This window comes from Globicephala melas, chromosome 7 (assembly GCF_963455315.2).
Source record: "Globicephala melas chromosome 7, mGloMel1.2, whole genome shotgun sequence".
Lineage (NCBI taxonomy): Eukaryota > Metazoa > Chordata > Mammalia > Artiodactyla > Delphinidae > Globicephala > Globicephala melas.
In genome coordinates, this window is record NC_083320.1 from 7,254,918 (window position 1) to 7,270,832 (window position 15,915).

General features: G+C 38.2%; 1 protein-coding gene across 3 annotated transcripts in view; it reads right to left on the minus strand.

The window, feature by feature from the left end:
* GIGYF2 (GRB10 interacting GYF protein 2) overlaps positions 1–15,915 on the minus strand; it is a 124,885-nt gene that overhangs the window by 79,776 nt on the left and 29,194 nt on the right. For all 3 annotated transcript variants that reach the window (XM_060301732.2, XM_060301733.2, XM_060301731.2), the window contains exons 4-6: positions 11,058–11,187; positions 9,977–10,072; positions 3,161–3,272 (exon numbers count right to left, since the gene is read on the minus strand). In XM_060301732.2, the coding sequence (XP_060157715.1) occupies positions 3,161–3,272; positions 9,977–10,072; positions 11,058–11,187 (338 nt within the window). The remainder of the gene's footprint in view (positions 1–3,160; positions 3,273–9,976; positions 10,073–11,057; positions 11,188–15,915) is intronic.

A 15,915-nucleotide genomic window follows, 5' to 3' on the forward strand; every position in this document is an offset into this window, starting at 1 on the left:
TAGTGTGAGGATTTCCCAACTAACCTGTGTGTTGGATAAACCATTTGCATCCAACACACAGGTTAGGAAACTGGAGGGCAGCGAGGTGCCTAGGGATGTATTTATACCTAGATGAAATCTTAGCCATTATCCCTAGCTCAACTTCTCCCACGGTATAAAACCACCCAAAGAAAAATGATGATGAATCTTGAATAAAAGCATGAATGCATTCCAAAGCTAAATACAATTGAGTTAAATAATTGTTTCAAATATCCATGCAGTATTTCTACTTCTTGGTTATAATTCATCAAGAATTGACTCAATACAATTGTATTTCTATATGACATTATGGAATACAAAAATAATGCATAGAATTTTATGTACATAAATACCCTCTCAACTAGTCCAAGTATCAATTTCTTCATCTGTAAAATGGAAGTGGGGACTAGGGTTGAACTACAATAATCTTACCTTCCAGTTACCTTCCAGTTGTACCAACTTAACTTCAAGTCATTTTAAAGTCAATGTCCAGTTTCGTACCTCTATCCTCAGGAAATACATACATTTTATTTAAGATCCTAAAACAGTGTAATACAAACTGTTATATTACACTGGGGTGATTCCCTACAACGAGATTTTTAGGGTGAAAGAAAAAAAGTCCCCTGTCCTTTTAGAGAACAATTTTCTCAAGAAAACCATTAAGTACATAGCACCCTGGAAAAGTGTTTTATTCTGGAAACAGATGAATACGAAAAACAGCCTTCCAAAGTTGCCAGAAAAATAAGCAAACCACAGACAAAATATTTTCTGCCAGTTACGCCTAGCACTGGCACCGGTCCTCCTTATGAGCCTAAAGCTTTATAAATGGGCACAAAAAAAGAATCAGATTCTAGAGCTTTCCAGCTTGTAAAATGTAAGGAACAATCTTCAAAGTACAAGGCCCATAATCATCTATAAATGTAGTCCCCATATGAAGAGGAGCAAGTAAATACAACACTGTAAATCTTTCATAAAGTTAAATTTAAATGACTGTCCTCTTGTCTGAGTTTTCACCCTATTCTTTGGGAGGATTAAAATATACTTCCTTTAATAATGATGAAGACAGTAGCTGACAGTTGTGTAGATATGCTTTACTGTTGAACATCTTAACCAGATAAATAAAAAGATGACAAATTCATGCTGTTTTCCTGTTTGTTTATTTAAATTTTACTAGTTCTCATGATATTCCGAAGTCTGGAAGTCAGTCGATTTTCACATCAAAGTTTTCTCAAGTTGGAAAGGCCCAGGATAATCATCTGATGTTAGTGCTGCCCGTGCAAAAAAAAGCCACATTAATCACTATTTATTTAACCCATGAGTTAAAATTAAGTAATAAGTGAAGAAAACAAAACCACAGATTAAAGGTCTTATGAAACCATTAAAAAGAATCACAGTTGGGACAGTGGTGTGTTAGAAGTATTTTTCACCAAGTCAGTTCATTCATTTGACTAGTTTCACATCATTCACTCACATCAATGTTGATTAAGTCACTGCTTTTATCACAGTATCTTTTATACATGCCCCGTTTAAATTCTGAATATAAGAGTTCTATCCTATGGGAATAACCCTACACACTTCAAAGAAACCAGAAGGCAGCAAGAAATTTATCAACCCTTCATTAGTTTCTTGATATGGAATAATTTTAAAGCCTATTTAGAGATTGGTTGGTATTTGCAATACACAACATTGGTGGTCGCTTGAGGAACAAAAAACAGCTGCTTGTGGGCCATACTTCTTAATTAATATAAGATCTCTCAATGCCATGCCCTGAAAAGCATTAGCGGCAAAGCTGCGTAAGTGCAACCTCTCCTCGCTGCCAGCTCACTGCAGAAAAACACAGGAAACACAGAAGGAGCAGGCCACAGCCATCCTCAGAACACCATCATCACACCACCGAGAAGCACAGATCTCAGATGAATTCTGGACCAACGGAACCTAACCACATGCATATGGGAGTCTAAACGGCCTGCGGACCTTCTGAAACACAACACACACATGCTTAAATCTCCGTATTTGCCAACAACCAATTCTTCCTAAAGCACCTCTTAAAGTTACAAGGTATGTTTACACTTCTGCTATGATTTAACCAACTTAGAAGTAAAAGCTCAAGTAAATATTTATATTACAAACATTAAGAATGCCCTTAAGGGGACTTCCCTGGTGGCGCAGTGGTTAAGAATCCGCTTGCCAATGTAGGGGACATGGGTTCGAGCCCTGGTCCAGGAAGATCCCACATGCCGCGGAGCAACTAAGCCTGTGCACCATAACTACTGAGCCTGCGCTCTAGAGCCTGCGAGCCACAACTACTGAGCCCGAGTGCCACAACTACTGAAGCCCTAGAGCCCGTGCTCCACAAGAGAAACCACTGCAATGAGAAGCCCGCGCGCCACAACGAAGAGTAGCCCCCGCACGCCACAACCAGAGAAAGCCTGTGCACAGCAACAAAGACCCAATGCAGCCAAAAACAAAATAAATTTATTTAAAAACAAACAAACAAAAAAAGAATGCCCTTAAGTAGCAGAAGATCAACGAACCCCAAATAGGGAGCAGATATCAAAGAACAAGTATATCAAAATAAGAATTATTCTTCCAAGAAAAGACACAAATCTACACAATATGAAACTACAGGTTAAATAAAGGATTACTGCATAATTTTTTTGTTGTTATTCTACACCCTAAAATAGGTCTAGTATTGATGAGACAGCTTTTACAAATGCCTCTCTCTGGCTGGGGACACTCCTGGCACACAGCCTTATATGGCACAGACCCTGTGTCACAGAGGCCTGGCAGGGACTTGGGTGCCATTCCAGCAGCCAAGGCACTTCAGGGAGCTCTGGCTCTCAAAGTGTAAGGTCCCCTGGGGATGAGGATAATGGATATTTACCAAAGATAACTAGGACCATCTAGAATCATTCACACTCAAATCTCTTAAGCTAGAATTACCCTCCTCTACTCCAAATCAGAGGTTGTGGAATAGATACGCTGAGAAACAGTTCAGAAAACAAATGTTCAGGACATTTATTAGGCAATTAATGTCAAAGAGCAGTCTTTTAAAAACCAAATATCAAAATATTTTTAAAGCGATCTCCCTATCCTCTCTCTCCACCGTCTCCACCATTACTTGCTTCACATGAAAGCTCACCTCGCCCTCTTGAAGAACTCCGACCTCTAGGAGCCCCCACCACTGTGCCTCCTCCTCCTCGTCCTGTCAGTCGCAGGACAGCAGCACTGTTTACAGACATGGAAAAGTTTCTCTGCCAAAAAAGAGAGAAAGAAAAAAATGAATAAAACAAATAAAACTGCATGTTGTTCCTGGCCATCTCCCACTGCATCTATAAAATGGCACTTAATGACTACTAGAAATGGGAAACAATCACTACACGACCCACTAAGATGCTCCAAAACCTGATTTTAGCTGAAAATTTCAAATGAACATTTCAGATCAACAAACATTAACAACCAATGCCTTACACTATGTTAGGTTCTGTGAGGAAATATTAAGCAGACAAACTCTAAATGCTGTATGTATCCGGAAGCAGACAGGATATTTATGCATCATAATACATACAGAATACTCGGTAAAAGAGATCTGGTTTGAAAGGGTCCCTTAACTACAGAAAGGTGGAAATGACAGGGAGTCGCAAAAGGTCTGAATCAACAGTATGATAAAGAAAAAAATGATCATTTTGCCTCATTCTGCTCACCACTGTGAATTAGCAACTCCAACTAGTATTTAATAGAATGACAGGTATCGGGGTGAATGGGGAAGGGCAAAGTAAGAACCTACATAAGGTCAACCATCTAAACGGGTAGGGGGAGAGAATGCTTGAAAAAAATAAACAAAATCCCAATCGCTTGGTCTTTAGCCTGCACTTGCGTCCACAGTCAATCTGGAAAAGGGTCAAATACAACAACAGCAGCGGGTGGGCATCCTTCAAACATGAAGAGGGATACAGGAAGACAGGAGGTCTGGGATTCAAAAATATGTTTAGTTGATACTTCTGGATAAATGGAATATACCGAGCTTAGGAAAAGGTAAAGCAAGAAGCAATTATAAAAATATTGAAAAATGATCTGTAAGATATCAAAATCCTGGGCATTTGAAGGAGAATTTCGTAAGAGAGTTCTAAACTCAGAAAATGTTGGAATATATCCTTACCTGAATACTTTCTATAAACTTAGAACCTAACAGACATCTGTGCAAAAATGCAGGTGTGGTTACAGTGTGGCAAATCCAACTTCAGCATGGCTGTAGCCAAGGGCCCTCCTGGCAAAGGGGCAAGAAGTGAGGCTTAAGAGCACACCAATCTGGTAGCAGCTACCTAAATCACAGGGAAATAGAATCCTGCAATTCAACTAATATTTTAAGTCCAAATTGTTCTCCACTGTGAAGTCCTGATTTGCTGTTCTGATTCAAGATCAATTGAAATGTGATGTCTACACCTCTTTTGAAGAAATCAACATGTAATTGGTTTTTAAAACTTCTACTTTCATTTCTGAATTTCTTGTTTTAATATATGGCTCATTTTCTCCTCATTACCTGTCATTACTTGTCTTTTTCAGAACTGCATTCAATACAATTTGTTCAGATAAATTTTAGAAACTTATCAATGGAAGTTTTTTCCTTTGACTTTTAAAGGTATATAATCATATAATCAAGTAACTTCAACACTGAAGACTTAAAATGTAACTGATAACTAAAAACTAGAGGCAGATACCAAACTTGATTAGTACTTATTTCAAACTATTTTTTAATAAAACTTAAAAAAAAAAATGCTGGTTGAAACAAATCCATTAATTTACCTTTTAACACAGAGTAACCAGTGGAGTTACTGAATAAAGCCTCTGGGATCACAATTAAGCAAGACTATGAAGTCCCAAAATCTAGATTAATATATTCTAAAATTAAAAAAACAGAGGTCAGAGCTAGCTGTATTATGTATACCAGGATCTGACACTGTCGAACACCTCATTACCAAAGTATTACATGTATGAAACTCAAATGCACCCATCTACGGCATTCAGGGAAACTCTCATACGCTTTCATACATCCTCACACATCGCAGCTGAAAGTGCAAACTGGTATAATCTCTGGAAGGCAATTTCTCAAAGTATATTTAAATGTCCATACCCTTTGACACAACAATTCCTCTTCTTACACATGTGAAAAATAACATAAGCAGAAAGATTTTAACTGCAGTGCTATTTGTAAAAGCAAAAATGGCAACCAGCTAAGTATCAACCAAAAGGAGCTAATTTAAAAATCATGGCCATCTATACAGGGAATTCTGTGCAGCTGTTTAAAAAAATGAGGCTGGAAGTTCCCTGGCGGTCCAGTGGTTAAGACTCCAAGCTTCCACTACAGGGGGCAGGGGTTCAATCCCCGGTTGGGGAATTAAGATCCCACATGCCAAGCGGCGCAGCCAAAACATAAAAATTAAATAAATAAATAAATAAATAAAATGGGTAATCATGTTAAAAAAAAAATGAGGCAACTCTATTTATTAGGGTGGACCATATAAAATGGCTAATATTCAACCATTTCTGATCCAGAAAGCTACAATTTCATACAGTCAGCCTAAAATATCAATACAAAGATATAAAGCATAGCTGGAGTTAAGAGCATGGAGAGGCTAGACTGCCTGAGAGTGAATTTTGGCTCCTTTACTCAACTTCTCTGTGCCTCATTTTCCTCATCTATATAATGTGAATAGGAATCTACTTCGTGGGTTGTTGCAAGCACTTAACACATTAAGCAACAAGTATTTAGAACAGTGTCTGATACATATTAAAAGCTAAATAAGTATCTGTTATTATTTCCCAAATAGATGCTCCGGTGAAAACAGTAAAGTGTAGAACTATATGCATAGTATGCTACCATTTATGGGTATGTGTGTTTAAAGGAATAGATGCATAGACAGTTGCAGATGTATTAAATACCCTAGGAAGGGAACACAAGAAAATGCAAACAGTGGTTATTCCTGAGGACGAATAATAGCTAGCGAGAGTCTGGTTTACTCACAAACTTGCTTTTCGCTCTATGCACTTTGTGAATTTTGTATACACATGTATTATCTATTCAACGATGCATAAGTGATTTTCTTTGATGTCAAATAAATAAAACACACCTATCTGGTAGCAGCTACCTAAATTACAAGTGTAATGTGTAGAGTCATGCTTTTCAAACTGTGATAGACATACAGGGAAATGTCAAAACAAAGAGCAACTGGGAGATCTTATTTAAGTGTTAATTTTGTTCTAAGAAAACCTTTTACCTAGTTATATTTTATACATGCATGCACGTATATATATGTGTGTATATATATGTGTGTGAGTGTACTGGGGCGTGGGGGGGGGGGGGCGTGGGTAGTGAGGGAATGTGCACAAGCAGAAAATTACCTTGCAGTTTAAAGATAAAATATTCCCTTCAGGTAACTTCAGGAACCAAGATATGCAGCAAGAAGCTATTTTAGGTTATTAGAATTATTTACCTCCCCAATCAGAGTAATAGGGTGAATAAGTATACAAAACTCTAGTCTAGGAAGATCTAAGCAATTCCTGAACAGGTACCTGACCATCCAAAGTATACACTTCAAAATGTTAATGAACCTTTTGCCAGCTTTAAGTACTGTCCTACTCCAACATATTTTACAAAAAAGGCTACCAAGTGTCAGGAATTCCTAAATGATGCTTTTTTTTGGTGCGGTACGCGGGCTTCTCACCGCTGCGGCCTCTCCCGTTGCGGAGCACAGGCTCCGGACGCGCAGGCTCAGCGGCCACGGCTCACAGGCCCAGCCGCTCCGCGGCATGTGGGATCTTCCCAGACCGGGGCACGAACCCGTGTCCCCTGCATCAGCAGGCGGACTCCCAACCACTGCGCCACCAGGGAAGCCCAATGATGCCTTTTTAAATGCTTCCAAAAATGCACCCCGATGGTCTTCTGTGATTACCATGAAAACTTCCCAATCCTTACATTAAGCCCCTGTGTTTACAGCATCCAGACCTTAACACCTTAAGATAAACTTTTCCATTATAAAAACAAAATGAAGAGTTACTCCTTTAGTCATGCTAGAACTAATTTTGGTGTGTAGGTGTACTGCATACCTAACTTTATTCCTTTTCAATTGTTAACCAACAGTTCCCAGCTGCATTTGTTGAATAATTTTTGATTTTTCAAATGATTTGTGTAGCCCTTAGTAAATACAATTTCTTACAAATGTTAACAGGATTTTTCTGAATGATTCAATTACTTTTTTTTTTTTTAATTAAAAGTCTATCACGTTTTGGTAACTAGTAGCAAGTCCTCCTCCCTACTTATTAAAAAGCTTTTCTGGCCCATGTAGTCTCTAAGAAATCCAGGCAGTCATTTAAGGAAAAATAAAAAGAAATTATTAAAAATATTCATAAACAGTTGGAAAAATAATCACAAAAGATTGAAACTGGTATACTGAACTATATAAAAATTAGCTTCTCGGGCTTCCCTGGTGGCGCAGTGGCTGAGAATCTGCCTGCTAATGCAGGGGACATGGGTTCGAGCCCTGGTCTGGGAGGATCCCACATGCCACGGAGCAAGTAGGCCCGTGAGCCACAATTACTGAGCCTGCGCGTCTGGAGCGTGTGCTCCGCAACAAGAGAGGCCGCGATAGTGAGAGGCCCACGCACTGCGATGAAGAGTGGCCCCCGCTTGCCACAACTAGAGAAAGCCCTCGCACAGAAACGAAGACCCAACACAGCAAAAATAATTAACTAATAAACGCCTACCCCCAACATCTTCTTAAAAAAAAAAAAATTAGCTTCTACATTAAAAAAATCATAAATGAAATCAAATGCAATTAAAAATTTAGAAAATTTAACAGGTTAGGGTTAGGGCTAGCTCAAGAAAAAGATTTCTATCCAAAAGAAAAACTGGCAAAGACAAGAACAAAAAATTAAAAGAAATATAAATGCAAACATGAGAAACTCTGCACTAGGGAAAGAAATGCAAAGTAAAACAATGGAAGAATATTTTATCCAAATCTGCAGAGAATTTTTTCAATAAAAATAATGTTTGAAGTATAGAACAAAGCTTAGCATACACCATTACCTGCACAAAAAGGGGGAAAACATATTTACTTGGAAAAACACACAAGAAGCTGCTAACACTGGCTGCCTTTCGGAAAAGGAGACAGGTGGCTGGGGGAAAGGATGGGAGAGATTCACCTGTTGCTGATTATTATTTACTGTTCTGTAAATTTTGATTTTTAAACCATATGATTTACTGTTTATTCAAAATAATTAATTAATAAATAAAAATACTGAACGTGGCAAAAGTAATGGTAAAATGCTACAGGTATGGCAGCAGTGAAACAAAACAAATATCCTCATACAAAGTTTCTTGAAAACAATTTAGCAGTATGGAGTGATTTGCTTTTATTTCCAAACTTTCAATTCTAATCAGCTGATCTATATGTTTATCCTTAAGCCACAGTTTTGATTACTGTAGCTTTGTAGTAAGTTCTGAAACTGGAAGTATAGGTCCCCAGCTTTGTTCTTCTTTTTCAAAATTGTTTTAACTACTTAGGGTCCCTTGCAATTCCACACGAATTTTAAGATCAGCTTGTCAGTTTCTACCCAAAAAGCCACTGGGATTTTGACGGGGATTGTACTGACAGTAGATCGATTAACAATATTAAGTCTTCCATGGCTTAATAAATGCTGATGCCTTTCCACTTATCTAGGCTTTAATTTCTTTCAACAGTGTTTTATACTTTTTATGTAAAAGTTTTATACCTCCTTATTCTTAAGTATTTTGTTTTATTTTTATTTTTGGCTGCGTTGGATCTTCGTTGCTGCACGTGGGCTTTCTCTAGTTGCGGCCAGCGGAGGCTACTCTTCGTTGCAGTGCACAGGCTTCTCATTGCGGTGGCTTCTCTTGTTGCGGGTCACAGGCCCTAGAGCACGCGGGCTTCAGTAGTTGCGGCATTTGGATTCATTAGTTGTGGCGCTTGGGCTCTAGGGCGCACGGGCTTCAGCAGTTGTGGTGCATGGGCTCAGCAGTTGTGGCTCGAGGGCTTAGGTGCCCTGCAGCCTGTGGGATCTTCCCTGACCAGAGATCAAACCCGTATCCCCTGCACAGCAGGTGAATTCTTAACCACTGCACCACCAAGGGAAGTCCAACCAAGTATTTTGTTTTTAATACTGTAAATGGAATTGTTTTCTTAATTTCCTTTGTGAACTGTCCATTGCTAGTGTACAGAAATACAACTGACTTTTGTGTACTGATTCTGTAGCATACAACTGTGCTGTATTCACTTAGTACACTATAAAAGGACAAACACAAAATGTGCTACTTTCTAGCCCAAAACTCTAACTTTCTCACAATATCATTTAAAAAATTGGTGACAGGGCCACAACTACTGCAGCCCGCATGCCTAGAGCCCATGCTCCACAACAAAGAGAAGCCACCGCAAAGAGAAGCCTGTGCACCACAACGAAGAGTAGCCCCTGCTCGCCGCAACGAGAGAAAGCCCATGTGCAGCAATGAAGACCCAACGCAGCCAAAAATAAATAAATAAATTTATTAAAAAAGAAAAAATTGGTGCCAGAAGAGCACATTTTTAAGCACATTGTAAGCTGAAGATCTACATTTTCCTTTAAAGGTAAGAACTGGTAAAAAAATTGGTGAGAATTCATGTTTTGCAGAACTGAAAAACTACATGTTTCTGAAAAGGCGGCCCTCTCCCTCAAAAAATAACTCTTTCTCTCTACTCAAATCCATCTCCTTACACTCAACAGCTTCAGATCTAAAGCAGAATCTAGTCAACTAAGAGAGGCATCCAAACACCAAGAAAAGAGTAAGAAGGAAGCAGATCTGGGGGGAATGGAGGACACTCCTTAGCGCCTAAGTAGGAACTTCACATTTTCATGCCTCGGTGGGAAGGAACAAGGGTTTGACTGAAGCTCAAAGGTAGACACAAACCTGTTCTTCTTCTGTAAAGGGTACAAGAGCCAACGGCGGCAGGGGTTCCTCCTGTAGGATAGGCAGAAATTCTTTATCCAGAAGGTCTGAAGGTATCTGTTTGACCAAACACATGACCAAGAGATTAATGCTATCCCTCCAATTACAAGAAGATAAAACAAGAAAATATTCTTTGATTCACCTGTTGCTGATTATTAAAAATATGGATTAAAGCTTATTCAGACACAATTAATATTCTGAAAGGGTCAAACATTAAAAACCCCAGTCACTCTCCCTGTCCTCCCATCAGACGACCACTCTCAGATTTGATATACAGCACTGACTCTGGTATTCCAGAGTGCACATTTAACTCAAAGCACAAGGTGGTAAGGAGAGTTTTACAAGCAACTGTATCTATCCTAAGCAACCATCATTAAAATTTGATTCTTAATCCATAAAATTAAAAACAAAGTATACTTAAAAAATAGAAAATGTTATTTCTCACTAGTCAGGTAATGAAAGTGTATTTTATATAAAGTAGAAACTAATGCACCATTGTAAAGCAATTATACTCCAATAAAGACGTTTAAAAAAAAAGAAGTGTATCTTATACTGTTTGAGTTTTGATCATTTATAAGTAACACAAATGTGGTGTCACATTTTAAGATTTTGTCCCCACTGAAAATTTTATATTTAACTCAAAAGAAAAGAACAAGAGAAGCATCTGCCCTTCTCACTCCTAACTTCTAACTGGAAAGAAGAATAAGAGATGCAATAAAGAGAGAAGAGAAAAATTCTTCCTTTCTCAGCCATCATACTGGGATAGAAACAGAGGTTCAGAGGAAACTAGTTAGACAAAGCATTAAGTCCTGACTACTCTCCTGTTTTCATGAAGCTTTCTACTCCTGTAATGAAATGTTAGGTCTTCTCTAAAAAAATAGAGTATGTAACATTTAGAAGAGCCTCTGTAAACTATTGCAGGTTTCAAAGCAGGAAAAAAAAAAGGTAGAGAGAAAAACCATGGCTGTTTCATATATCAGCACATAACTGTACATAACCTGAAATCTTATTCATAATTCTGAACTCTTTCCTACTTTCTTACCTTGTTGTCTTTAAGGAAAAGTGCTAACATTTCTTCTCTGCCATAACGATAGTCTGCTAATTTATACTTCGGCAATGCTGGAGAAAGAGGAGGGGATGTAATACTCCCACCACTGGACAGAGCTCGGAGCCTAAAATAGTAGACAGAATATAAAATGAAGTGTCAAATATTCTGGCAGTAAGGACTTTTTATTTTCATATACTATAAAAGTTTTATAAAATAAAAAAGAACAAAAAAACCCCTATTATCTCAAAGTATCCAAGATTTTAGCTCTAATACAACCTGCTATAATAGCTCACTAAGAAAACAGCTCATTGAGAAATAACTAGACAACCATTTGAAAATTCCTTAACTAGAAAGTATTGTGGCATGTCTGTGAGAAGCTTAGGGGGTGAGATGGGGACACCTTTTTCCAAACTATAAAAATAACATATAATTAAAACAAAAGTCATGTATCACCTTACACCCACTAGATTAATAAAAATTAATAAATCTGATAATACCAGTTGTTGGTAAGGATGAAAAACAATGCAAATTCTCAAGTAGTATTTGTGGGATTATAAACTAGAACAGCCACTTCAAAGAATGATTTGCTAATATTTAACAAAGTATGCTACACAAAAGAAAAAGCAAAATACAGAAGCTTATAAAAAAGATAATACTTTTATATATGCCCACAATATTTCATAATTCACTTTTAATGAAAGCAATTAGTGATCAGTATAGAGAATTTAAAAATGCAGTGAAAAAAGTGCAGTACAAGGAGAAAAAATATAAAAGCCATATTTACTAAGAAAAAAAAGTAAAAATATACTTCGAGCTGATAATAGCAGCTGCCTCTAAGGAATGGAACTGGGAAAAGAGAAACATTTTAATTTTATAATAAGATGCTTTTATTTTAAAAAGGAGCGGGGTGCGGGGGAGAACCTCAGCAAAAAAATGGCAAGAGTATGATCGTACTGCAGCACTGCATCAACTAGCAAGTGGGAAAACTACCATCAGGAGTAGCTGATTATCTGGGAGTGGCCCAAAGTTCTATAAAGTAATAGATAACAAGGGTAAAAGGGACCACGGTACTGCAATGCAGTAGTTTAGCACAAAGGAAAATTCAACAGAAGCATTAAAATATATCCCCCAAACTGCTAAGCTTTATTGACAAAAAAGGGGAGGGGAGAATGGTCTACAAATTATACATTAAAAGGTGTGAAGGCCAAGCATAGTAAATACTTGCACATTATTCAAAAATGGCAGGAAAAAACAGTATGTACATAGTTAATATATAAAATGTGCTTACATGCAGAAAGCAATACCAAAAAAAAAAAAAGGAGTATGCATTAGTAAAGTGAGACTCTAGGGTTTTGTTTTTTATTTCAATGTTTCTGTCTTCTCTTTCCACTTATTTTTTAATGTTTTACTATGGACAATTTTGAACATACATAAAAGTACCAAGAAGAATATAGCAAACTGCCATGTACTCGTCGCCCAGTCCCCAATCCATACTGCTCCTTCTGCAGCACCATCTAACCATCCTTTAATACTATTTTGAAGGAAATCTTTGGCTTTCAAGATTTTTGAGGCAAATTATTTTCAAGTTTTGAGAAAATCTTTTGAAGAAAAGTTATCTCATCTGTAAATATTTCAGAATGTTCTCTCTAAAAGATAAGGATTTTTCTTTTAAGTCTCGATTTTGCTGATTTTATCCCTGTGATATAGTTTAACATGTTTCTCTGTTCTCTGCGTTTCATGTAAATTGGTGACTGGATGCAGAGTCCTGATCAGACCTGGCAAGACTACTTCCACGTGGTGGTGTGTTATTCCATCAGGAGACACATACTGCCTGGTTGGTTCTGCGAGGCTAAGCAGTCCCTGACGACCAAAGCTTAGATCCTTATGTTCACTAAGGTTGCAAAGTGACTTTATCATTTCTTCTTTATTTGCTAGCTTGAACAGTTCTACAAAGAGAAATTTCCCTCTTACACTATTTGGTATTACCTAAGAGGATATACAGCTCATATAAGAAAGGAAGGAAAAAGCCTTCATTCTTCCTTTTCACTTATTAATTTTCAAAATAATGACTTGGTTCACTAACATCCTCCAGTAGTAACAAATTATTTTTTATTAATGTATTTCAGTTCACTGCAATTATTCTTAGCAATACTCAAACTATCTCATATTTGCCCAGTGGGAGAGGCTTCAGGTTGGCTCCCAAGTCCTTCTGACCCAACCCTAGTAGTCTTTAACAGCTTCTTTTCTATCTGGTATGTCAAATGTTCCAAAATCAGCTTATTTCTTGCCTCAGACTTAGAATCACCATTTCACCAGAGAGTCTGATCCTCTTTAGTAACATATATATATTAAGGCACAATCTGGGTGCTAGCAGTGTTCACTGCTACTGGGTTGGTCTTTCAATTTTCTTTCCAATTATTCTTGGACTCAGAGGTCACTGAGTCTAACTCCTACAAGACAGGTTAAACAAACCAGTAAGAAAACAACATGCCCACGAAGGAGTGATCCAACCACTGCTGAAGGACCTTCCGGTACAGTGGTTTGCGTCAAATTCATGTACATTTGAGCTCTTTCCTGAGAAAGTGGAATTAATATCCACTAAGAACTGAAGCTGGGAACGTTACACATACATTACCCCATTTAAGTTCCACAACAACCCCAATAGAACAGATGAGAAAAATGAAGCCAAGGAGTTAAGCAATTTGCCCACAATCACCACCAGCAGAACAGAGTCCAAAACTAGGTTTTTATGACTAAAAAGACCAAAATCTTTCCAAATTTTTATTTAAAATAGCCACGGTTTATTCTGCCAAAAATTAATTTTTAAATATATATACATATATATAATTAATATATAATTTTAAAATATCTTTCTTATACTGAGTCAATAAATATGCTCCCCAAGAGTTTCTACCACAAGTGGGCACATCTAAGCGCTCTTCCAAGTGAAAATCATCCCAGTATTCGCAGTTATTTCGTCTCACCAGAGACTTTCCCTCTCACTCCCCAACATCCCTAATTTCATCTGCTCCTCACAAGGTTTCAAATCCACCCACAAACCCCACCAGCTTTCCATGCCTGTGAACTGAACACTTCTTATAGGCACCAGACCTAAAAAGTAACACGACCAGAATGCATACTCAAGAGATTCCTCTAGCTACTGTGAAGAGAACAGACCAAGGCAGGCTGAGAGTAATTCAAACTTGGAGAAGATGGTAGCCTGAATCAGGATAATGGCTGTGCTATACTAAATAATTAACAAACCCTATCCCAAGTCTTCCTTCACCTACAGATATCTGGAAAAGCTAAAACGTATGTGGATAATGTCTCTCCCTGAAAATCCACCAGTGACCTTTAACTCTCCTAGGATCTTGCGCCATACAACCCTCTCTTAGAAATTCATCCCTTCCCTATTGGCTTTCCCCTCATCTCTAAATATATCTAATAGTGATTTGTTTAAAACTCCTCTAATGTAGGATCCCCCTCTACCTATGCAGCACTGGTCATCTTTCCTCTTCATTTCAGAGACATCTCCACATTCTCACTTCCCAATCACTTCAAAACCCAGCACAACCTGGCTTCTCCCCTACCACTCTACTGCTCTAGAAAGTTCAGTAACCTCAACACCAGGCCCAAGTGAAATTTCTCTACCCTTACCATCTTCATCTTCCTATAGCCATATGGAGATCTGTTTAACACAGGAGGCCCAGTGCTACTCCTAGTAGTACTAGTAGTAACTGATAGGTAGCAGCAGCAGGGCTGTCTAAAAGCCCCCCGGTACTCCACAGTCCTCACTTGTTAACTGTTGTCCAAAATCCAAACTTCAGCTTAAAAAAGTAATTCAGAATTTCAATGTAGATGTGTGAAGACACACGAATCAAAAAGCACTTCTGTGTAAGTTCACAATTCTCAATTCCAGCTCTGACTCTTCACTAGAGAGTAGGGTTTTCTTATTCAACCACTCACAGCCCTGAAAGTTTATCATATCCAAAACCCTACTTATCAGTTTATTCATCCCAACCTCCTTCAACACCTGTATTCCCAAAGGCAAGTAAGGATACCACCATCTACTCAGCCACTGGATTAAGAGTCTGGAAATCATCCTTTACTCCTCACCTTCTATCCATTTCCCATAACCAATTACAACATCCCACCAGTTTTAAATCCTGTATCTCTCAAACCATCCCCTGATCAAGTAACCTATTATTGTTCACACTTTCATTTCTTACCTCGGCTGCTGCAGCGGCACCCTCAACTTAGTCAGTCATCGTCCATCCTCCACACTACCACCAGTTATTTATTTCAAATGCAAATCTGAATAAAACACTCCCTGCTCAACAATTCTTCACCGGTACACAATGATCAAATAAAATCCAAAGCTTCCTAACATAAAAGGGCTACCTGTAAGCTCTTCTCTCCCACACTTCACATTACAGTAAAGGCAAATGTCTCGGAATTCCCCTCTTAAACCTACACTTTCCTGTCCCCTTGTCTTTACACATGCCTTTTCTATCTGGAATATTTTTTCTAATCTAGTATTTTTTCACCTGGGGTGTGGAGGGGACTGCCTGGAAGCAGACAGATTAAGTGGAAAGGAGGAAAGGAAAACAACAGAGACAATGAGGAGGATGGGGGTTGGAAAGAGAGCGGTAGGAGGGAAAGGAGAGAAATCTACACACAAGTATCTGCCCAATGTTCATGGAACTAATTGTCTAGTGGCAAAAAAAGCTAATAAACAGTCATACAAATAGAGAGCTAGTGAAGGATTCTGGAGAAAACTTGATCCAATTTACATTTTAAGATTACTCTGGCTGCAGTGGGGAGAGCAATTAGAAGAAAGAATGGAAGTCGG